Raw genomic sequence first — 26,206 nt, 5'->3', positions numbered from 1 at the left:
CCGCAGACAACGGCAGGACGGGGCAGAATATGACAAGGATGTGCTGAAGATGTCTCTTTGCACGGTCATCGTCTCCCATAACAGAATATTCTGCAGCAAGGACCGTGCACAGTTTGCCGTGAATTTTTCTGCAGAATTGTCTCAGACTTTGCCGGGTGCCAGGGTGGGGTCCCTGATGTGTTCTGCAAAATGAATGGCAAAACTGCGGATCCTAAAATCTGCATCATAGATCAATTTATACCTGAAAGATTCTGCAAGGTTTGTTTTGTCTCCGCTACATTGCTGGTAATGGGTCACATTGCAGATTTGTAGATGCAAAATCCATACAGCAATTGCACAACGTCTGCGCCCCTGGGGTGGGGACATTTCACCCATCGTAGCACAATATTGGGATGGAAGATTACTTGCATCTAATGGATAGTGATGGGAGGCCGTAACATTCTGATCAGGAGTGGTCCGACCTCTGGGACCTTCATAGATCTGGAGAACAAAAGAGCCAAGGTACAATGGTGGTCACCGGGAATGGGGCATAGTAGGTTAAAAAGCACCGATTCCCCTCCGTTCTGAGGAGCAACGGGGGTCGGTCCCGTCAGTCAAATCTCAACCAAACAGGAAATGGAGAAAAGAAGGAGACGAAAATGTCTTCATCTTCCCTCTCCAGCTTCATTCACACTCTTTCTATGAGGTCCAAGTTATACAGAGCCAAATTACTGCACCCATAGGAAACGAGGGGTCGGTAAAGCACCGCCACATGGCTCCAACGTCATACAGCCGCATAGTGGAGGTTTCCCGTCAATCATGAGGCCGCACATTTGCGTTAAGTAGTTTGATTAAAAACTTTATTTGGTGGGAGACTTCTCAGACTTGTGACTTTTTACAGCATGTTCCACTGTGTGACCTGCAGGGGGCGCTCCTGTATCTCCTGATTTTCTCTGCAGACACAATGAGTCACATAACAGGATCCTACAGAGAAGCCCAATAGCCGGTACTGTAATAGAAGGCCCCTGCTAATCCTACATGGAAATCCCATAACTATGCAGAGCGCCTATACACCACATACAGAGGCGGTATAAGGCACGGCTGGCACCCTATACACCACATACAGAGGCGGCATAAGGCACGGCTGGCACCCTATACACCATACAGAGGAGCCATAAGGAACGGCTAGCACCCTATACACCACATACAGAGGCGGCATAAGGCACGGCTGGCACCCTATACACCACATACAGAGGCGGTATAAGGCACGGCTGGCACCCTATACACCACATACAGAGGTGGCATAAGGCACGGCTGGCACCCTATACACCACATACAGAGGAGCCATAAGGAACGGCTAGCACCCTATACACCACATACAGAGGAGCCATAAGGAACGGCTAGCACCCTATACACCACATACAGATGAGGCATAAGACACGGCTGGCACCCTATACACCACATACAGAGGAGGCATAAGGCACGGCTGGCACCCTATACACCACATACAGAGGAGGCATAAGGCACGGCTGGCACCCTATACACCACATACAGAGGAGCCATAAGGCACGGCTGGCACCCTATACACCACATACAGAGGAGGCATAAGGCACGGCTGGCACCCTATACACCACATACAGAGGAGGCATAAGGCACGGCTGGCACCCTATACACCACATACAGAGGAGCCATAAGGCACGGCTGGCACCCTATACACCACATAGAGGCGGAATAAGGCACGGCTGGCACCCTATACACCACATACAGAGGAGGCATAAGGCACGGCTGGCACCCTATACACCACATACAGAGGAGCCATAAGGCACGGCTGGCACCCTATACACCACATAGAGGCGGAATAAGGCACGGCTGGCACCCTATACACCACATACAGAGGAGGCATAAGGCACGGCTGGCACCCTATACACCACATACAGAGGAGGCATAAGGCACGGCTGGCACCCTATACACCACATACAGAGGAGCCATAAGGCACGGCTGGCACCCTATACACCACATAGAGGCGGAATAAGGCACGGCTGGCACCCTATACACCACATACAGAGGAGGCATAAGGCACGGCTGGCACCCTATACACCACATACAGAGGAGGCATAAGGCACGGCTGGCACCCTATACACCACATACAGAGGAGCCATAAGGCACGGCTGGCACCCTATACACCACATAGAGGCGGAATAAGGCACGGCTGGCACCCTATACACCACATACAGAGGAGGCATAAGGCACGGCTGGCACCCTATACACCACATACAGAGGAGGCATAAGGCACGGCTGGCACCCTATACACCACATACAGAGGAGCCATAAGGCACGGCTGGCACCCTATACACCACATACAGAGGAGGCATAAGGCACGGCTGGCACCCTATACACCACATACAGAGGAGGCATAAGGCACGGCTGGCACCCTATACACCACATACAGAGGAGGCATAAGGCACGGCTGGCACCCTATACACCACATAGAGGCGGAATAAGGCACGGCTGGCACCCTGTACACCACATACAGAGGAGGCATAAGGCACGGCTGGCACCCTATACACCACATACAGAGGAGGCATAAGGCACGGCTGGCACCCTATACACCACATACAGAGGCGGAATAAGGCACGGCTGGCACCCTATACACCACATACAGAGGAGGCATAAGGCACGGCTGGCACCCTATACACCACATAGAGGCGGAATAAGGCACGGCTGGCACCCTGTACACCACATACAGAGGAGGCATAAGGCACGGCTGGCACCCTATACACCACATACAGAGGCGGAATAAGGCACGGCTGGCACCCTGTACACCACATACAGAGGAGGCATAAGGCACGGCTGGCACCCTGTGCAGCATCATGCAAACTCCACGTTGTATGGGGCCGTAGTAGGGTGCCCATGGCAGTGTATGGGGCCGTAGTAGGGTGCCCATGGCAGTGTATGGGGCCGTAGTAGGGTGCCCATGGCAGTGTATGGGGCCGTAGTAGGGTGCCCATGGCAGTGTATGGGGCTGTAGTAAGAGGGGGCCATCGCCCCGGTCCCCGTCACATGAAGGGGCCACTGAGGTCACTGTCACTTTTTGATGAGGCAGAACACCGCACAGGAGGAGAGCAGGGAAATGCCGGCTCCTGCCTGCGGACATTCTGCAGCCGGCAGCACAGTGGAGACTCCCCTGCAGTGGCACGGTGCCGGCATCACCGGTGGGTCTCTGAGGAGATTCTTCCGGCTTGCAGTTTGGTGCACGCTCGGATTGTCTGCGGCTGCTGGGTCCTAGTGCCGCCCGCCCTGCATTCACTCGGACACTTCCTGGTTCTGCATCACTGACTGCAGACATGGTAAGTGGCCTGTCGTGGTCGCTGGGATGGGGGGTGAATGTGAGAGGATGGGGGTATTGTGCCTGAGGGGGGATAGGGCACTGGGGGGTGAATGTGAGAGGATGGGGGTATTGTGCCTGAGGGGGGATAGGGCACTGGGGGGTGAATGTGAGAGGATGGGGGTATTGTGAGGAGCAACAGGGCACTGGGGGGCTGATTATTATACTGCTTTGTTAGGAGATTATATGCACTCTATGACATGTAATAGTTGCTGTCTGGGGGGCTTGAGATGGGGAGGTCGGGGGCTTTTGATACTTACCAGCTGGGTCTTTTTACGAGAATTAGTATAACAAGCCCCCCTATGGTAACCATGCGTTGCATCACTTTGAAAAGGATAGTGTCACCCCCCCCTCCCACCGGGACGTGTATGACCTATTATTATGGGCATACAGGTGATAGAAATGTTACGCTGGTCCTACCTGTCTGCCTCATATTAATGGTCTTGTGGCTGAGAAATGTTATATTCTTTCTTTATGCTAATGATTTCTTCCAGGCTCCGGGTGTGCGGTGCTGTAAGATATCCCTGCCCCCTGTCTTCATTGTAATACTACTCCCTCCCATGCCCAACAGTTATGACCCCGGGATCCCGAGCCTGGCACACATGGGAGGGGGGTAGTATTACAATGAGGACAGGGGGCAGGGATTTCTTACAGCACCGCACACCGGGAGCCTGGAAGAAATCATTAACGTACAGAGAGATCATAACATTTCTCAGCAACAAGACCTTTAATATGAGGCCGACAGGTAGGACCAGCGTAACATTTCTATCACCTGTATGCCCATATTAATAGGTCATACACGTCCCGGAGGGTGACAGATAGTCTTTACAGCACCACTCCAGCATTTTTCTATTTCACCGCTGGAGTGGCGCCTTATAATCTACCGACTGTATGATACTCGCCTTCTTTTTAGTTTTTAGTGCATAAAATAAGCAGCGTTTGAGGGTATGTGCACATGCTGCGGATTTTGCTGCGGATCCGCAGCATTTCCGCAGCTGCGGTTCCGCAGCAGTTTCCCTTGCGTTTACAGTATAATGTAAACCTATGGGAAACGAAATCCGCAATGCACATGCTGCGGAAAAAACTGCGCGGAAACGCAGCGGTTTACATTCCGCAGCATGTCAATTCTTTGTGCGGATTCCGCTGCGGGTTTACACCTGCTCCAATAGAAATCTGCAGGTGAAAACCCGCAGAGGAAACCGCAATAGAAACCGCGATAAATCCGCAGGAAAAACCGCAGCGGTTTTGCACTGCGGATTTATCTAATCCGCTGCGGAAAATTCCGCAGCGTGGGCACATGGCCTTAAAGTCCCAGCGTAACGAATCTCATTTCCAAAATGAAATCCAGACGTTGCGTTTATTTTTTCTTTATTCTTGCGTTTTAACACGACACATCAACTCATTTTTCAAATCTGCAGCGTCAATTCCTTTGAATGAACACGAAAAAAATGCACCAAAAATGCACGATAAGCACACTTATCATACACTTATCAATCCGCTGCAAATACTCAGCGTGTATCAGGTGTAGAAAAATTCAGGGTTTTTTCATAATCCAATTTATTTTGCCATTTTGGTCTTTGGCGTCTTTAGGCTATGTGCACACGTTCAGGATTTCTTGCAGAAATTTCCTGACAAAAATCGGAAGCGTTTTTTTGGCGCTTTTTCCCAATGCATTAAATAGCGTGAAAAACGCGAAAAATCCGCAAAATTAATGAATATGCTGCTTTTTTTACCACGATGCGTTTTTTTCGTGGAAAAAAGCACATCATGTGCACAAAAATTGCAGAATGCATTCTAAATGATAGGATGCATATGTATGCGTTTTTTATGTGGTTTTACCGGAAAAAAACGGGAAATCCTGAACGTGTGTGCACAGCCTAACAGCGACTTTTGCTCTGATTGTGAACTCTCGATTTTTCTTTTTTATCCGATTCTGAGTCCAATTTCCAAAATCGTTCACCTGATCGGGGCCATTGATTATAATAAAGTCAGGGTGCAGCCCGTGTCATGGCAAGAAAAATCAGTTGTCTGAGCGGCCCCTGCAGTCGGATGCGAGCACAGGAGCGAGCACTCTATTATTTTATATGCAATTTGTGAACATTTCTGGTGTCTGAACGACATTTTGTTTCTCTTTAGATTTTCTTGCCAAACCACAAACCTGGCTTTCAATGTGAGAGGGGGGTGAAGTCTCTGTCGGCCAGGACTGGAATGTACAAACTTTGCACTGGGATCTAAATGGGATTCCTCGAACTTCATCAGAAACCTGGAGTTCTGAAAAATCAAGTAAGTTCATCCCCTCCCCCGGGAAAATGTGAATATTTCACTCACTGATTACAATGTGACATCTGTGATGTTTGTAATAATTGTTTTAGTTTTCCAGGGAGCACCGGATAAAAAAAAAAAAAATCAAAAAGTTTTTTAATAAACTTTTTATATGGCCAATCAGACTTGTAGCAAAGTATCGGCTCAGCCGGATCTCTGTGCCAAAATCTGGGGCTGAAGCTGCTTGGATTTAATTTCAGGGCTGCTCCTCCCCTAAAAAGCTCCGTGATTGGCTGCAGCCTTGGAGAAATTAGCATACAGACTGATCACTGTGTGTCAGGCAGTCAGTTGAAAGTTTGCAGAAAGCTTCTCCATCGGAGAAGAAAGGATCCCCTCCTTTCTGTTCTGCTTGGGATTTTTTTTTCTTCCTTAATTTCTTTTACGACGTACAGAAATCTGCTCTCCAGAAACCTTCAACACAATCCATGGACTATTAGAAGACTTGGATAATATTCCTCAAATGTTCACGTTTCTTGGGGACATGGAAAAGAAAGCATCAGCCCTTCACCGCTACCTTCAGGAGACCGATATGCGTCACTTAAGGTGTCACAGTATGGAAAGGTTTCATTAACGTTAAGGATTTCTGACGGAGCTTTTTTCTTTTTTTTTTGTTTTTTGGATTTTCATTCACCGTTCCAATGGCCGGAATATATAGCTCTACCCTGAAGACCTTGGAGGACCTTACATTGGACTCTGGCTATGGGGCAGAGGATTCCTGCAGGTCTCTCAGCCTCTCATCCTCAAAATCCAACTCCCAACCATTGGCGTCTTCTCAACACCGTGGGAATTGGTGGTATTACTCGGGGTCCATGAACAGTCGGAATAGCAGCTGGGACACCATGAATTCAGCTCTTACCGAGGATCCTGATGTGGTGGATATGTTCTCCAGGTGCCACCGGCTACCTGATCTAGAGGATTTTCCGTGGACAGATGAGGACATCGGAAAGCTGCTCAGAACGGGTAAAGGGGATGGGGGTATTAAGTGGGAATTCTCCCAAGATGCTGTAAGGAGAATGTCGCTTTTGCTGAGGAGACCTCTCATACGGATATCAAGGGAAGCCCAACGCTTGAGCGTCCTTCACGCCAAGTGCACGCGTTATGAGATCCAGAGCGCCATGAAACTTATTCTAAGTTGGGCATTGTCCCAGAGCTGCACGTTGGCCACTGTTCGGGCTCTGTCCCTCTACAGCATGAGCGCCGGTGATGGACTACGACAAGGGAAATCCGCTCGTTGTGGTCTTTCCATGTCAGTGGGAAGATTCTTCCGGTGGATGGTGGACACTAGAATATCGGTGCGGATCCATGAATATGCAGCTATTTGCTTGACGGCTTGCATGGAGAACTTGTTGGAGGAGATCCGAAACCGTGTTCTTGCCAGTCAAGGGACGGATGGAGCAGAAATATCTCTTGATGCCCTGGAAATGGCAATCAACAATGACGCTGAACTCTGGGGGGTCCTGCAGCCCTACGAACACTTAATCTGTGGGAAGAATGCCAATGGTAAGACGCAATCTAAATCTTATCTAATCATCATATTTGGTGCGAAAATAACTGCACCAAGGCTCACAATTGAGATTTAGTCCTGTTATCTATGGCTAATTACTTATGGAGCCACTAGGGAGAATGCCTTCTATTTTTGGTGGTGTTTGGAGCACCTTTTGGCGAGTCGTGATTGACAGCTACAAGCTTGTGTTCTCCATGCAGACACTTGTACAAGCTGTGTCTGCCGGCGTGAGATGTTTGGATAACAGTGGGACATGTGTATATGGAGAGGTGGAGATATGTCATTCATAGCGCTTGCTCCACACTACTATCTTACCCAGTTTCTCCTCTAAGCATGGTCAGTTCTTGTATTAGTCGGCCCTAAATTCTGTTATTGCGTAGCACATGGACCGGGTAAGGCTACTTTCACACTAGCGTTAACTGCAATACGTCGCAAATGCGTCGTTTTGCCGAAAATACGCATCCAGCAAAAGTTCTTGCTGGATACGTTTTTTCGTCATAGACTAACATTAGCGACGCATTTGCGACGCATTGCCAAACGTCGCGTCCGTTTTGCGACGCTTGGGCGTGTGTTAGCGGACCGTCGGGAGAAAAAAACCTTACATGTAACGTTTTTTGCTCCCGACGGTCCGCTTTTTCCGACCGCGCATGCGCGGCCGGAACTCCGCCCCCACCTCCCCGCACTTCCCCGCACCTCACAATGGGGCAGCGGATGCGTTGGAAAAATACATCCGCTGCCCCCGTTGTGCGGCGGAGACCACGCTAGCGTCGGGAACGTCGGCCCGACGCACAGCGACGGGTCTTTCCCGACGCTAGTGTGAAAGTAGCCTAAGCGGAAGGATACTCTAAGGCCGGTTTCACACGTCAGTGGCTCCGGTACGTGAGGTGACAGTTTCCTCACGTACCGGAGACACTGACACACGTAGACCCATAAAAATCAATGCATCTGTTCAGATGTCATTGATTTTTTGCGGACCGTGTCTCCGTGTGCCAAACACGGAGACATGTCAGTGTTCGTGGGAGCGCACGTATCACACGGACCCAATAGAGTCAATGGGTCCGTGTAAAACACGGACCTCACACGGACATTCTCCGTGTGTGCGTGCAGGAGACAGCGCTACAGTAAGCGCTGTCCCCCCCACATGGTGCTGAAGCCGCGATTCATATGTTCCCTGCAGCAGCGTTTGCTGCAGAGAAAATATGAATAATAGTGTTTAAAATAAAGATCTATGGGGCGTGGCTATGGAGTGAGTGAGGAGAGACGTGTTTTGGGAGAGCTCCTCAATATCCTGATATCATTTAATCCGTTGGACCCCTAAATCGGCACATACCTCACCGTTACCGAGACTCCTGGAAGCACAGAGGCTGCTGGCCCCTGGTGAGGACTGAAGTGACGGCTGGGGAACGCTGGTGAGGAAGAGAGACCGGCGGCGTGGTGAGCCCTGCATGTGGCGGCGGCCATCTTCCCGGCAGGAGATCCTGTGATACAGGGCACGGCGCTGCGGAGTAGCGGCAGCTGAAGATCCTCCTCGGCCTTCAGAGGGCGGCGGACACCTGCGGGTGGGAGCTGCAGGACCCCCGACCCGACGAGTAAGAAGAGGAAGCTATAAAGGTGACGGGGGAGGCTGTGTGCGGCGGCCATTGCTGAGGCGCATGCCCCTGTAGCTGAGGAGGCAGCGCAACTTCTCATTACAGCAGCGCGGCTGAGCAGCTCGTATTTGCCTCACATGGACGCAGGGACAGCGTGGTGTGAGCTCTGAGCATAGAGCCCCACGTTCTCCCCATAAATAGTATTCCAGCCGGCTGCACCTTTAATTTGCAGACCCCCCCAGCCCCTCCTAAACCGTTCTCTGCCATTATTTGGAACTTTCCCTATTGAAGGGACTGCCGTTCTCTTACAGCATACATCTCCTGATAATACATCAGTGCTCCTCCTGGTCATAGAGGTTCACAGCAGCACTGCATACTATATACAATAACTTTGGTGTGGCTTCTGGACATTGTTGTGATTCTGTTCTGAACTGTCCTGCTACGCCACCTACTGGTCAATCATGCAGCGCACAAAGAGTACATCTGTAGCTGACAAGCTTAAGGAGTTTGCTAGGAGTGATGCCCATGATAATACAAGATCTCTTAGAAATAGCTCATCACAAGCCCAGCGGGGGAAAAACCGTCCCTCTGATAGTACTGATGAGATTGAACAAGATGAACTGACACTTGCGCAGGCATCTGCACAATTAATGCAGGCTATATCCCTGACTAGAACGTCCCTTTCTGGACAGATAGAGGATGTGCACACTGAGGTGGGACGTCTAAGACAAGACATGCAAGCTATGAAGGGACGTATGACGGAAGTGGAAGCGAGGGTATCTCAGGTGGAAGACACCATTAAACCTATGGAGACAAAATTGGCAAAAGTTGCTGGTTCCACAAATGCCTGGAAGCAAAAGGCTGATGATTTAGAAAACAGAATGCGCCGCAACAACATCCGCATCATAGGTCTACCGGAACGCGCAGAAGGCCAACAACCTGAAAAATTCTTGGAGGACTGGCTCAAGTCCTCGCTGGGAGACATGTTTTCCCCAATGTTCTCAGTGGAAAGAGCTCATAGAGTGCCCACCAAACCTCATCCTCCTGGAGCTCCACCCAGGCCTTTTCTGGCACGCATCCTCAATTGCAAAGATAGAGATGCTATCCTGCGGTTGGCACGACAAAAGAGTCCCATCAAGCTCGACGGTGCTACAATCTCAATATTTCCAGACTTCTCCGCTGAGCTCCAGAAACAGCGGGCAAGATTCGTAGATGTCAAGAGGCAACTTAGGGATAAGAACATTATTTACTCCATGATATACCCGGCGCGTTTGCGGGTTGTCAGCAATGGCTCCTCCTTGTTCTTCACTGACCCGTCAGAGGCGGCGGACTGGCTACGTTCTCGCGGGAAGTCTAATGGAGCAGATCCCTGATAGATTTTAAGCTGATTTACAACTCTTCAACTGTTGAATTGGAGCTCTCCCGATGAGCGTTTAGTACACCAACAATACCGGACGCTGGAATCAGCGGGGGTATCCCCAGGTTTACTTAAGGATGGGAGCGCTGAGTTAAGCTCCTGGATTATGCAGTTTTTGTTAAGTTGTGTTTTTTTTCTCTCTCTTTTTTTCTTGTTAAATTTAACTAGCCTCAGTAGGTATCTAGGTAAAAGCCGCCTTCGATACTGCTATAACCTTCTATGCGTAGTATGTGGACTTTTATTATTGTTGTCGATGCATATTATGTTTTTTAATGAGTGAATATGGGGTCTGAACTAATATGCATGACATGGAACATACGGGGTATTAAATCACCCCGAAAGAAAATTAAGGTGTTTTCTCAGATAAGACGGTACCATCCCCATATTGTGGGCCTGGTGGAGACACATTTGACCAGAGACACGGCCAAATACGTGCAGAAGCCCTGGGTACAATGGCATGCTCACGCATTTCACACTAGCTATTCGAGAGGGGTGTCATTGTTAGTACATAAAGATGTCAGGTGGGAGGCTCAGACGACTCGACGGGACTTGGAGGGACGTTTTGTTTTTGTCCATGCATTAATTGATTCCCGCGAATATGTTATATTGTGTATTTACAACCCTCCTCCGGCCAGTACCTCTGTGCTTAAGATGGCAATGAGCTTTGTGTTAAATTACCCAGACGCACATGTTATCTGTATGGGTGACTTCAATCTAATTATGGATAGTGATCTTGATAGAATGAGATTGGGGGATGGATCTCCTGGGGGTCCCCTGCCCTTCCCCCCTTCTTCGACCCCGACTCAGCTGGCACTGTTCATAGAAAATAGCGGCTGGGTGGATTTATGGAGGGTACGTCATCAGGAGGAGAGGGGATATACCTGTCACTCATCCACTAAGCGCTCTCTCTCACGTATAGACTATATCTTTGGATCCAGCAACTTAGTACAGTGGGTGGATAATGTGGAACATGGTAATAGGGGAATCTCGGATCACAGTCCAATTATACTTAAACTTGTGTTTGGAAAGGTGAATAATGGTAGAATATGGAAGTTAAATCCCTTCTGGCTCAAACTATTAGATTCGGGTGATAGGACGGTTGATCAGTTGAACTGCTATATCCAATCCCATTCAGACCTTCAAAATGTTAATTTATTTTGGGATACACTTAAGGCATATTTAAGAGGCTGTCTATCGTCTACAATTTCTTATATCAAAAAGAAAACGTCAAAGGAGGACGATGAGGTTGAACAACAACTGAGAAAGGCTGAGGCCGCATATACGGCCGATCAGACTAATAATAATAGGATTGAGTGGCTGACTCTACAAAGACTATATACCCAACACTTAGATACCAAATCTAAGCGCAAACTCTTTTTCACACGACAATCGTATTTTGAAATGGGGAATCAGGCGGGAAAATTCTTGGCCTATCTAGTGCGTCAACATAACATATCCAATATGATAATACAAATTCGCTCACCTGATGCTTCATTAAATTCCACTACTGAGGGGATTCTTCAATGTTTCTATAATTACTATAAAGGACTGTATGAATCTAAGAGTAGTTTTAACGTCTCTGATTGTCTAAGTTATTTATCTGATATAACATTCCCCACGTTGAGTCCCACCCAGCAGGCCTTTATGGACGCTGAGTTTACTCTGGAGGAAGTAGAGAAAGCTATAACGGATATGGCTTCTGGGAAGGCCCCTGGACCGGATGGCTTCCCTATAGAGCTGTATAGGAGATACCGGGAAATACTGGCTCCGCTGTTACTGAAGGTATTTAGAGGGATTTGGGAGGGTGGATGTCTACCTGATACTTTTTACGAGGCACATATCATTGTGCTCAAGAAGGAGGGGAAAGATCCTTTGGAGTGTGGTTCCTATCGTCCCATATCGCTGGTAAATGTGGATTATAAGATCTTTACTAAGATACTGGCGACCAGACTGAACTCCATCATATTAGATATTATACACCCAGACCAAACAGGCTTTATGCCTGGTAAGAGTACATCTATAAACATTAGACGGGTTCAATCAGTGATCCAGTATAGCTCTTTATTACCAGATAACAGTTGGGCGCTGGCGTCACTGGACGCGGCTAAGGCGTTCGACTCTCTCGAGTGGCCCTTTTTGTCTGCTTGTCTGCAGAGGTATGGCTTTGGGGGAAAAATTTCTACATTGGATTAGCGTGTTATATGTGAAACCCAAGGCCCGCATAATCGTAAATGGCTCCATGTCTGAGTCAATTCCACTGCATAGGGGAACCCGTCAGGGGTGTCCCCTATCCCCAGCCTTGTTTGCTCTAGCAATAGAGGCATTAGCTATTCGTCTACGTTCTGCTCCCGATATTGATGGTATTAAAATAGCGGACCGTACCGATATCATCGGTCTATATGCTGATGACATGATAGTATTCATGGATGAGGTAGAAAAAACATTGCCAAAGGTAATAGATACCATAGACAAATTTAGTGGGTTTTCAGGCCTATATATTAATTGGGATAAGTCTACCCTACTGCCTCTGTCCCAGTCCCCAATACCTGATCTTGATGCTCTTTCCCCGTTACCTGTAGTGTCTGAATTTAAATATTTGGGTATCTATATGTCCCGGTGTAGTGAATTAGATTTACAACTCAATGTCCTTCCCCTGCTAGAATATGCCAAATCGAAATTCACGTCCTGGGGTAAACTTCCACTGTCTGTAACAGGCCGTATCAATCTCATAAAAATGATCTTACTCCCTAAGTTCAACTATTGTCTTCAACATAGCGCAGTTACCGTGCCAAAGTTCTTTTTCACTAACTTAAATTCTTATGTTACTTCATTCGTGTGGGGGAAAAGTAGACCCAAACTTAAATTGACAACTTTACAAAGGCCTAAGCAGGGGGGAGGAGCGGCATTACCAGATTTTTTTTTATACTACTTAGCAGGGCAGATCAAGGCACTCTGTAAGTGGATGCCTCATAATTATCTCCCTAATTCTGAAAGTCACCTGGTTAGTTCTGCCGGTACTAATTGTCCACTGGGCCTTCTAGAATCAGGGAAAGTAAATGCCCCCCGATTGTTGCCCATGATAAGATTGGCGCGATCCACTTGGAAGAAAACTAAAAAGGTCATTGGATTTGGGGACATTGTGGCTGAGATGCCTTTATGGGGTAATGATTATTTCCCTGTGCTGGTGGGTCACCCGTCTGCGGGCTTTTGGGTTTCCCACGGGGTCCTGTTGATAGGTGATTTATATGATCAAGGGGTCTTTAGATCTTTTGAACAGCTACAGGTTAAATATGATCTTCCAAGATCTCAATTTTTTCGATACCTACAACTCAGATCTGCCATCCAGTCATTTGTCAGGAATGTAGGAACAAACCGTAACATCTCGTCTTTGCCCCTGATAGGTATTCTTAAGTCACAGGGACCTCAGGGCCTTGTTTCCTCTTTGTACACATATTTGCTATCGGTGGGAGCGAATTCTGTTATGGACTCGGTGAGGAGCAAGTGGGAAGGGCTCATCACTAATATGCAAAGCGAGGAATGGGAGGATATTTTAGACTCCCCCCTCAAAGTCTCTCCGTCAGTTAATAACAGGATGACCCAGCTGTATATAATCCATCAGTCGTATCTGACCCCACTGAGACTCTTTCGGATGGGTCGATACTCGACATCAGACTGTTTGCGTTGCCATTCACCAGACGCTGACTTTCTACATCTGATATGGCAGTGTCCCATTGTTTTTCAATATTGGGGGGAGGTGACGTCGCTATTAACCTCTGTACTGTCAATCCCGGTTCCTGTGGAGCCTTTGGTCTGCCTGTTTGGAGTATGGGACGAGGAAGCTTGGGACCATTATACGGGGATCTTTCTACGTGAAACTCTGTTTCTGGCACGGAAATTGTTGGCTCTGCGGTGGATGGGGAGTTCACCCCCCTCCATTAGATCCTGGATCGAGTTGGTGAATACAGTTGTCACATATGAGCGCACTCTATATCAAAACAGGGGTTGCCCGGGCAAGTTCAATAAAATTTGGGATAGATGGAACGCCTCTCATCTCACCTTATGACGGGACTAATAGACAAGGACATGGTTTGTTTGACTCTTATTCTACAAGCACTACGCAGCGGAGGGAGGGAAATATTGTTCACTATCGTTAAATGGTGGCTTAATAGTTTTGGAGGCTTGGTTTGGTTGTAGTTTAAGAGTTTTATGTTTATGATTTTGTGTTTGATTGTTTTATAATTGTACACATAAGTTTCTCCTCTGTGAAATAATTGGCATATGTATGTGCTGTCCTTATTATCCTTTGTAAATGTAACCATGCAGACTAATGACAAGGACAAATATGTATGCTATACTTTATTTGTGTTTGAAAATAAACGAATTTAAAAAAAAAAATAAAGATCTATGTGTCCGCCGCCCCCCCACCCCCTGTGCGCCCCCCCGCTGGTCAGAAAATACTTACCCGGGTCCCCCGTCGGCTGTCGCTCCTTCCTGGTCTGGCCGCGGCTTACTGTATGCGGTCACGTGGGGCCGATCATTTACAATCAGGAATAGTCGGCTCCGCCCCTATGGGAGGTGGAGCCACATATTCATGACTGTAAATGATCGGGCCCACGTGACCGCATACACTAGAAGCCGCGGCCAGACCAGGAAGGAGCGACAGCCGACGGGGGACCCGGGTAAGTATTTTCTGACCAGCGGGGGGGCGCACAGGGGGTGGGAGGGCGGCGGACACATAGATCTTTATTTTAAACACTATTATTCATATTTTCTCTGCAGCAAACGCTGCTGCAGGGAACATATGAATCGAGGCTTCAGCATGATGCAGAGTGGGTACCACACGCTCCGTGTGGTACCCACTCGCCATACGGGCGGCACACGTGTGCCGCACGTATGGCCTCCGTGAGTTCCCAGGCACACGGACACGGATAACTCCGGTACCGATTTATTCCGGTACCGGAATTATCTGGACGTGTGGGACAGCCCTAATATGGTGGTCTGAAAGTCCAGTCTGCAGGTGGCCATGCACATCAGATGAGTGTAGGACCAATCCTACTGATTATGGCATGACCAACATTCCGTCAACAGCAGATGTCAAGGAAAAAGAGAAATAGGTCTTCTTGACGTCAACATGCCCAATGCCTTTATTTTCACACCACCAAATTTGTTTTACTCTTGGCTGAGCATACATGGTGGAGGGAGAAAGAGTAGCTGTCTGTCCACCAAGCAAGCTCTTGTCCATCAGCCATCAACTTGGGCGTCTTGAGCTTGCAGATACTTGGTAGATACCACATGGGGGAGAAACCTGACAGGTGATTTACACTCACCGGCCACTTTATTAGGTACACCATGCTAGTAACGGGTTGGACCCCCTTTTGCCTTCAGAACTGCCTCAATTCTTCGTGGCATAGATTCAACAAGGTGCTGGAAGCATTCCTCAGAGATTTTGGTCCATATTGACATGATGGCATCACACAGTTGCCGCAGATATGTCGGCTGCACATCCCAAAGATGCTCCATACAAGGCAGGATGGATCCATGCTTTCATGTTGTTTACGCCAAATTCTGACCCTACCATCCGAATGTCGCAGCAGAAATCGAGACTCATCAGACCAAGCAACGTTTTTCCAATCTTCTACTGTCCAATTTCGATGAGCTTGTACAAATTGTAGCCTCAGTTTCCTGTTCTTAGCTGAAAGGAGTGGTACCCGGTGTGGTCTTCTGCTGCTGTAGCCCATCTGCCTCAAAGTTCGACGCACTGTGCGTTCAGAGATGCTCTTAGGCCTACCTTGGTTGTAACGGGTGGCGATTTGAGTCACTGTTGCCTTTCTATCAGCTCAAACCAGTCAGCCCATTCTCCTCTGACCTCTGGCATCAGCAAGGCATTTCCGCCCACAGAACTGCCGCTCACTGGATTTTTTTTCTTTTTCGGACCATTCTCTGTAAACCCTAGAGATGGTTGTGCGTGAAAATCCCAGTAGATCAGCAGTTTCTGAAATACTCAGACCAGCCCTTCTGGCACCAACAACCATGCCACGTTCAAAGGCACTCAAATCACCTTTCTTCCCCATACTGATGCTCGGTTTGAACTGCAGGAGATTGTCTTGACCATGTCTACATGCCTAAATGCACTGAGTTGCCGCCATGTGATTGGCTGATTAGAAATTAAGTGTTAACAAGAAGTTGGACAGGTGTACCTAATAAAGTGGCCAGTGAGTGTAGATTCTCAAGGTGGCTACATCACATCCTTGTCCTCAGGTACCACATTGGGCCATGGGTACACCACTTTGGTGGTTAGCATCATGGCTCATCTGAGATTTCTCTGTAGACCACCGAATAAAAGGAAGGTTTCTAAGGCTGGCCGTATGCATTAGAAGGCAATCAGATAAAAGCTTGCTTGGTTGACCGCTATATTTCCCAACTTCCCCCAAGCACAGCGTCTTGGCCTAGAGTGGAAGTGAACATGGGGAGATGTTTTGACCGCTGGAAGATCTTTCACTTACCAGAACGTTCCTTATTTCTGCCCTCACAGATCACATAATCTCTCAGATATTTTCAAGCTGGCAGGTTGGGTTGACATTCATCCATGTCTGGTTTCCCATCAAGAGTGACAGCTGACACCACCAATCACCCCATAAACATAACGAAGAAAAACGCGACTTCTCCAAAGGAAAAAAGATAATAAAATTCCCTAAATTTTGTTAGCCACTTGTACAAATTAGATCTTTTGTTTATCATCCAAACAGGGCCATATGGAGCCCCATTGATACTACAATGTATATGTTGGGGGATGACTGTGTTCCTTTTGGATCCCTGTGAGATAAGCGGCATAAGGTCTAAATTTCAGATAATAAAATTAATTTTCAGCTCGTTCATATATAAGCTGATCCTAAACAAGGACCCACAATCGGCTGTAATCCGAACCAGTTCCCCTACAAGCGCCTCTGCAGGGGAATTGAAGTATCATTGTAATTACTGGATGTGCTGGGTCCTCCGGGGTGGCAGATTTCTTTCTAGCTGGCTTGTGTTCATCTCTCATCTTTGAACTTCTTAAAAAAAAAAATATATATCTGAAAACAGTTTTTCTAAACAAGTTGACCCATTTAAAGGGGATGCCCTAAACCAGAAAAACATGGTTGCTTTCTCCCACAAACAGCACCACCCCTGTCTGCAGCCTTAGTCTGGTATTGCGGATCAGCTCCATTGAAGTAAATGGTTCAGAGCTGCATTACCAAATACAACCTGTTAATAGATGCGGAGCTGTTTTCGGAATAAAACAACCATGTTTTCTAGTCCTGGCAGTCCCTTTAAGCCATGCAACTTTTCCATGGTACAATGCTGTATAATGGGTGAAAGCCGCTCTCTATCTTGCCACTGGGACCAATTGCAACATTTCCTTTTAGTTCCAATGGATGGAAACTCCAGGAAAAGTTGCAGGAAAGTTTTTTTTTTTCCTTTTGGTCGGCTTGTTCCTCCCTTTGTGTATTATATCCAAGCAGCTATTCGGCCCCTTCACGTGTCCATTTTTCACGGATACCACACGCACCCATTATAATCTATGGTGCTGCACATATGTCCATGTGTTTGCAAGGCCCGTGTGACGTGCAAACCACAAGGAGACATGTCCAGATTTTACCAGCAGCACCAGATGACGTGTCTATGGGCCCGTATAAAACACGTACAGCACATGGATTCCATCCGTTTCATCCCTGTGCTGTACATGTTTAATATTGCAAAGCATAGGAGAACTGATTTTTCTTAAGCCATTCCGGGAAAAAAAAGGATGGAACACCGATGATGCACTGATCGTACACTGATGGCACAGTGAAGATGCACTGATCATGCACTGATGGCACACTGATGGCACACTGATGCACACTGATTACGCACTGATGGCACACTGATGATTTACTGATGGCACACTGATGATTTACTGATGGCACACTGATGGCACACTGATGCACACTGATGACACACTGATGACACACTGACGCATTGATGGCACACTGATGCACACTGATGCATACTGATGACGCACTGATGGCACACTGATGATTTACTGATGGCACACTGATGCACACTGATGGCACACTGATGCACACTGATGGCACACTGATGGCACACTGATGATACACTGATGGCACACTGATGATGCACTGATGATGCACTGATGATGCACTGATGATACACTGATGATACACTGATGGCACACTAAGGGCTGTCCCACACGTCCAGATAATTCCGGTACCGGAATAAATCGGTACCGGAGTTATCCGTGTCCGTGTGCCTGGGAACTCACGGAGGCCATACGTGCGGCACACGTGTGCCGCCCGTATGGCGAGTGGGTACCACACGGAGCGTGTGGTACCCACTCTGCATGGTGCTGAAGCTGCTGAAGCTGCGATTCATATCCTCTCTGCAGTAGCGTTTGCTGCAGAGAAAATATGAAGAATAGTGTTTAAAATAAAGATCTATGTGTCCGCGCCCCCCCCACCCCCTGTGCGCCCCCCCCCCGCTGGTCAGAAAATACTTACCCGGGTCCCCCGTCGGCTGTCGCTCCTTCCTGGTCTGTCCGCGTCTTCTCCTGCATGCGGTCACGTGGGCCCGATCATTTACAGTCATGAATATGTGGCTCCACCTCCCATAGGGGCGGAGCCGACTATTCATGATTGTAAATGATCGGCCCCACGTGACCGCATACAGTAGGAGGCGCGGCCAGACCAGGAAGGAGCGAGGGAGCGGGTAAGTATTTTCTGACCAGCGGGGGGGCGCACAGGGGGTGGGGGGGCGGCGGACACATGGATCTTTATTTTTAACACTATTCTTCATATTTTCTCTATAGCAAACGCTGCTACAGGGAAGATATGAATACCGGCTTCAGCACCATGTGGGGGGGACAGCGCTTACTGTAGCGCTGTCTCCTGCACGCACACGGACCCCAGACGGAGAATGTCCGTGTGAGGTCCGTGTTTTACGCGGACCCATTGACTCTATTGGGTCCGTGTAAAACGTGCGCTCCCACGAACACTGACATGTCTCCGTGTTTGGCACACGGAGACACGGTCCGCAAAAAATCAATGACATCTGCACAGATGCATTGATTTTTATGGGTCTACGTGTGTCAGTGTCTCCGGTACGTGAGGAAACTGTCACCTCACGTACCGGAGCCACTGACGTGTGAAACCGGCCTAATGGCACACTGATGATGCACTGATGGCACACTGATGATGCACTGATGATACACTGATGGCACACTGATGGCACACTGATGATGCACTGATGGCACACTGATGGCACACTGATGATACACTGATGATACACTGATGATATACTGATGGCACACTGATGGCACTCTGATGATACACTGATGGCACACTCATGCACTGATGGCACACTGATGGCACACTGATGGTACACAAATGACACACTGATGCACTGATGACGCACTGATGACGCACTGATGGCACACTGATGCACAATGATGACGCACTGATGACGCACTGATGGCACACTGACTGCATACTGATGGCACACTGGCGCACTGATGCGCACTGATGACGCACTGATGGCACACTGATGGCGCACTGATGCACACTGATGCACACTGATGACGCACTGATGACGCACTGATGGCACACTGATGGCGCACTGATGCACACTGATGCACACTGATGACGCACTGATGACACACTGCACACTGATGATGCACTGATGATGCACTGATGATGCACTGATGACGCACTGATGGCACACTGATGGCATTCTGATGATTTACTGATGGCACACTGATGCACACTGATGGCACACTGACGCACTGATGGCACACTGATGGCACACTCATGCACTGATGGAACACTGATGCACTGGCGCATTGAGGCCGGTTTCACACGTCAGTGGCTCCGGTACGTGAGGTGACAGTTTCCTCACGTACCGGAGACACTGACACACGTAGACCCATAAAAATCAATGCATCTGTTCAGATGTCATTGATTTTTTGCGGACCGTGTCTCCGTGTGCCAAACACGGAGACATGTCAGTGTTCGTGGGAGCGCACGTTTTACACGGACCCAATAGAGTCAATGGGTCCGCGTAAAACACGGACCTCACACGGACATTCTCCGTCTGGGGTCCGTGTGGCGTGCCGGAGACAGCGCTACAGTAAGCGCTGTCCCCCCCACATGGTGCTGAAGCCGGTATTCATATCTTCCCTGTAGCAGCGTTTGCTATAGAGAAAATATGAAGAATAGTGTTAAAAATAAAGATCCATGTGTCCGCCGCCCCCCCACCCCCTGTGCGCCCCCCCGCTGGTCAGAAAATACTTACCCGCTCCCTCGCTCCTTCCTGGTCTGGCCGCGCCTCCTACTGTATGCGGTCACGTGGGGCCGATCATTTACAATCATGAATAGTCGGCTCCGCCCCTATGGGGGGTGTAGCCACATATTCATGACTGTAAATGATCGGCCCCACGTGACCGCATGCAGGAGAAGCCGCGGCCAGACCAGGAAGGAGCGACAGCCGACGGGGGACCCGGGTAAGTATTTTCTGACCAGCGGGGGGGCGCACAGGGGGTGGGGGGGCGGCGGACACCTAAATCTTTATTTTTAACACTATTCTTCATATTTTCTCTGTAGCAAACGCTACTGCAGAGAGGATATGAATCGCAGCTTCAGCAGCTTCAGCACCATGCAGAGTGGGTACCACACGCTCCGTGTGGTACCCACTCGCCATACGGGCGGCACACGTGTGCCGCACGTATGGCCTCCGTGAGTTCCCAGGCACACGGACACGGATAACTCCGGTACCGATTTATTCCGGTACCGGAATTATCTGGACGTGTGGGACAGCCCTGATGATACAATGATGGCACACTGATGATGCACTGATGGCACACTGATGATGCACTGATGGCACACTGATGATGGACTGATGGCACACTGATGATGGACTGATGGCACACTCATGCACTGATGGCACACTCATGCACTGATGGCACACTGATGGCACACCGATGATACGCTGATGGCACACTCATGCACTGATGGAACACTGATGGCACACTGATGCACTGATGGCACACTGATGATACACTGCTGACACACTCATGCACTGATGGAACACTGATGTACTGATGGCACACTGATGATGCACTGATGGCACACTGATGGCACACTGATGATACACTGATCCAAACGCTGATGACACCTATACAATTTTTTCCAGTATCGGTATTATACAGATGTGTGAAAATGTCCTTATTGGACGTCTCCCACAATCACCTCCAGACTGCCAATCAAAACCAATAAATGATGTGTCTGGCGTTTACCCTGTACACAAGCGCTGATTATAATAGACTGTAATTAATTATGCGCCTTGCATCTTATTATAGAGCCCTCCCCCCCACCAATAAATGTTACTATCTCTGTTCCCAGATGCATTGACTATTGATATATGCAAATATGGCGGCCTGATCAGGAGCGAGGTGACAGGAGAGACATTTAATAAGCAGCGGGGTGCATTGTGTGTGACATATGGGGCCTGCAGTGTCTCCTCTGCCCCTGCCAGCGCCGCTCCGGCCCTTTGTAATGCCCATCGGTTTGCATATGTTATCTGTAGACTAATAAGGAAGCCGCTGGCACCGATGAGCACTAGTCGGTGGGTTCTTATTTTCATCCTTATTTTCTGCAATATTTTCTTGTCCTTTGGTCCGAAGTTCCCTCGACCTCGTTGGAGACACTGCCATATTTTGCTTTTACGTTTTTTGCTCGTGTCATATTTTTTGTTTATTTTTCTATTGACAGTGCTTGTTTTATTTTCTATTTTTTGCTGGATTATTTGTAGTTTTGAGTGATCCTATTAACTTTCCCATATAATGTCCTGAAAATAAAAGAATAGAATAAAATCTTCCAAGTGCAATGAAAAAAAAAATGTGAATGTGAACATGGCCTATAGATACATCCACATGGGACAGATTTTCAGACGATTTTACCTCAAGTTACTGCTAAAATCCAGAAAAAAAATCTGCCGCAAAATCTGCATGGTTTTATACTTTTATTGCAGATTTTGCTGTAGATTTGCTTTGTAAGGAGTGAAAATCCACAGCCCTTATTTGGCAGCAGCCGACCTTAAAATCAGCTGGATATCTGCACGGATTCTTATTTTATGAAATCTCATCCACAGTGATGTTTCTGTAATGTGCAACGGATGGAAAATCTGCAATGTTTCCACCTTGTGTGAACATGTCCTAAATTGCTGTAGAAACTTGGAGTCGTCTAAAGCCTGTATCAGAAAACTGCATAAATAGCACTTCCCCAATGTAAGGTTGTTGTCACTGTTCTTCGCTGCAGCGTCCGGTAATTTCGTATAGACCCGTCGTAGCGTCGAGAGCTCTCGGATGTACCGATACTCCCAGTAAGAGAACAATGCAATGGTGGCTTGTTAACAATGGAGAAGACGTGTTGGGGCAAGATCCCCCTTCTTCTATAGGACCCCCCTGCAGACATTTCATGGCGGTCATACACCTGTATAAACAAAGAGGCTCCAGGGTCCTCGCACCTCGGCGATGTCGCTCTGGGGAGGTACAGAAGTGCACAGCGCACAACTTTAGGTTATTGTTAGATGTGAAGTAACCAGACCTGTCATGAATGACGTAAACCTATAAATGTATAACCTGGGCAAAACTACTGCGCTTGACCTCATTGATCAGACTGTTAGCCGCCGAATCCCCAGTATGGCTCCTCTCTGCCGGTCTTTTGCTCTGCACAGGACAGTATTTCCAGAGCTGCCTATGAAGGGGGCTGGCTGACTGCTCATTCCATATCTAAGCCAGCCCAATCCTACTCTCCTTTATCTATGCGTCGACTGTGATAGACAAGGGGGCAGGCTGACTGCTCATTCAGTATTTAAGCCGGTCTCCCTCCTATACTCCTTCATCCAAGAGGGCTGGTTGTCTCCTCATTTCAATAGCTAAGCCAGCCCCCCTACTCTCTTTTATCCATGCATCAGCTGTGATTGACAAGGGGGCAGGCTGACTGCTCATTCAGTATCTAAACCGGCTCCCTCCTATACTCCTTCATCCAAGAGGGCTGGTTGTCTCCTCATTTCAATAGCTAAGCCAGCCCCCCTACTCTCTTTTATCCATGCATCAGCTGTGATTGACAAGGGGGCAGGCTGACTGCTCATTCAGTATCTAAACCGGCTCCCTCCTATACTCCTTCATCCAAGAGGGCTGGTTGTCTCCTCATTTCAATAGCTAAGCCAGCCCCCCTACTCTCTTTTATCCATGCATCAGCTGTGATTGACAAGGGGGCAGGCTGACTGCTCATTCAGTATCTAAACCGGCTCCCTCCTATACTCCTTCATCCAAGAGGGCTGGTTGTCTCCTCATTTCAATAGCTAAGCCAGCCCCCCTACTCTCTTTTATCCATGCATCAGCTGTGATTGCAAGGGGGCAGGCTGACTGCTCATTCAGTATCTAAGCCGGTCTCCCTCCTATACTCCTTTATCCAAGAGGGCTGGCTGTCTCCTCATTTCAATAGCTAAGCCAGCCGCCTATTGTTTATTCATGTGTCGGCCATGATAGACAAGGGGGCTGGCTGACTGCTCATTCAGTATCTATGCCGGCCCCCTCCTCTCCTTTATCCAAGGGGCTGCCTGTCTCTTCATTTCAATCGCTAAGCCAGCCCCCTCCTACCCTCTTTTATCCATGCATCAGCTTTGACAGACAAGGGGACCAGCAGACTTCTCATTGCAATAGCTAAGCCAGCCCCCTCCTACCCTCTTCCATCCATGCACTGCCTGTGATAGTGAAGGGGGCTGGCTTAGATGTAAAAAAAAGTCTGCTCTGCCGACAGAAGAAACTCTGGCTTGTTTTGAGCTCAGAACAACAAAGATAGAGGGCGCCTGGACATTGGGGGACATGGTGTAATTTATGAGTTGAGCTGGAGTACCCCTTTAAACAAGAATGCCCCAGTAGGGCACTCATTGGTCACATGGACAGCACACATGTAAGACCCCGAGCATTGACATTGGCAACTCGGACTTATATTAGCACTTTCTCTTCTTACATGTTTTTTTTGCAGTTTTTTTTTCTCTTTTCCTACTGCACACGATGTAGAGTCCTGAAGTCGCCTCTGGTCCTTTTTTAATTCTTCACATCGGCTTCCACTGCTGGTTACGCCGGGTCTTCAATCCAGATGTTTAAAACCCCAGCAGGGCGTTGTCTGAACAGTTTCCAAAATACAATTTGAAATATATGAAAGCAATTAGTCCTTTCTTAAAGTACAAATGAACTTTGGAGCTTAAACTGCACTGCGGTAAAGAGAGAGACCAGTTATTACTGACGTGCACATTATTATTATTGTTATTATTATTACTATTATTAGTGATTGTTTATCTTTTTTTTATCTGCTACAATTGAATCTACAGACATAACGCACCATGATTAATCATTAACTGCAGTAAAATATTAAATCGGCTGAAAAATTGTCTAGTTTTTTCAGCACTGAAAATACTAGACGAAAGTAACAAGGGGCATAAAGGAAACTATGGGTGGATTATTGATTTTCGGAATGAGAACCAAATTTGGAAATGCAGGCTCCTAATGAAATCAGACAGGAGCCATGTCCAAAATCTACCCGGTAAAAGGGAAGTGATAACCACTCGCCCCATTGTGGCTTCCCAGCCACAGTAAAGGACCCATATTTTTCGAGTAATTTTTTTAACATTTTTTTAGCACTTTTATAAATCAAACAAAAAATTAATTTTGAAAATTGTAAAAAGAAAATCTATGGTACATTGGCTTCTAGGTTCTCTGTGAGATCCCAATTTTTTTTTTTCGGAAAGTGTGACAATGTTCCTTTCAGTCCATAATGAATGGATGACATAATTAGTCCTTTCCTAATGTTTCTCTTTTTTTTTTGGCCACATGTTTATGAGAATTTGCCACAAGGCACTGGCTGCGGTCTCGTCCCCCTTTTCCCTTTTTGTGATTCAATCATCTGGATCTTTGTGTGTGATTTTATTTTCTACATCTGGTTCCCAGCAAAATTTCTGCCCATGGCCACAAAAAAAACCCGAAAAAATCCTGAGTCAGACGTCGATGATCTCATTATCCTTCATGTCCTGTTTTTAGATTAGAACCCGAAGGCATCTCAGCCGGGGCTGCAGGGACGTATTTTGGGAGATTACTCTTCAACCAAGCGCGATTACAAATTACATTTTTCACTTTTTTTATACTTTTATCTTACATGTTTATTTTTGGATTTTTACGATTTTAGAATGGCCATTTTAATTTATTTTTTATTTGATCGCAAATGAATACGTAAGTGAATCAATACATTGAATTAAGAGATTTAAATTGGAAATTCTCCGTTTACTGACCTATCTAAACTCTCACAATAAGAGAATTCATTTAGAACGTCTAGCCAACAAAAAGTGAAAAAGAGACAAAAGCACCAAATTTTCTGTCTCTTGATTTATGATGTTGTCAAGAATGGACACAACTGATAATTATTGTAATGGGCTTCAATTGTAGTAGTAAAAGGATAATAAAAGACTTCACCTAAATCCAAAAATCAGGTGTGACTGTCAGTGACGTAACTAGAGTCCAATGGCCCCCTGTGCACAATTTGGACCTTATCCCCCTCCCCCACATGTTGGTCAGATATATATGGGCACTAGTAATTTTCTAAATCCTATAAAAACGTGTGTTGCCCCATTATGTAACATTGTCCCCCATCCAGGGCCCCTTCCTGGTATATATGTTCCCCATCCTAGTATATATGTTCCCCATCCAGGGCCTATCTTGGTATACATGTCTCCAATCCAGGGATCATCCTTGTATACCTGTCCCCCATCCTGGTATACCTGTCCCCCATCCTGGTACATATGTCCCCATCCGGGTATATATGTCTCCCCATCCTGGTATACATGTCCCACATCCTGGTATATATGTCTCGCATCCTGGTACATATGAACCCCCTCCTGGTATATATGTCCCCCATCCGGGTATA

The 26,206-nt window shown here is 47.6% G+C and overlaps 1 protein-coding gene across 2 annotated transcripts in view; it reads left to right on the top strand.

Annotated features, from left to right (window-relative positions):
* The first annotated feature begins 5,500 nt into the window (after positions 1–5,500).
* ABTB2 (ankyrin repeat and BTB domain containing 2) overlaps positions 5,501–26,206 on the top strand; it is a 150,032-nt gene continuing 129,326 nt past the window's right edge. Inside the window, exon 1 of one of the 2 annotated variants that reach the window (XM_077286996.1) lies at positions 5,501–5,647. Coding sequence is in view for 1 of the 2 variants with exons in the window: in XM_077286995.1 (XP_077143110.1) it covers positions 6,325–7,186 (862 nt within the window). In the remaining variant the exon portion in view is untranslated. Of the gene's footprint in view, positions 5,648–5,968; positions 7,187–26,206 lie in introns of those variants that run through there. The other variant, XM_077286995.1, reaches the window with a different exon arrangement.

The sequence above is a fragment of the Ranitomeya variabilis genome, chromosome 2, assembly GCF_051348905.1.
Source record: "Ranitomeya variabilis isolate aRanVar5 chromosome 2, aRanVar5.hap1, whole genome shotgun sequence".
Lineage (NCBI taxonomy): Eukaryota > Metazoa > Chordata > Amphibia > Anura > Dendrobatidae > Ranitomeya > Ranitomeya variabilis.
Note: the sequence above shows the minus strand (reverse complement) of the source record. Positions and strands in the feature narration are given on the sequence as shown.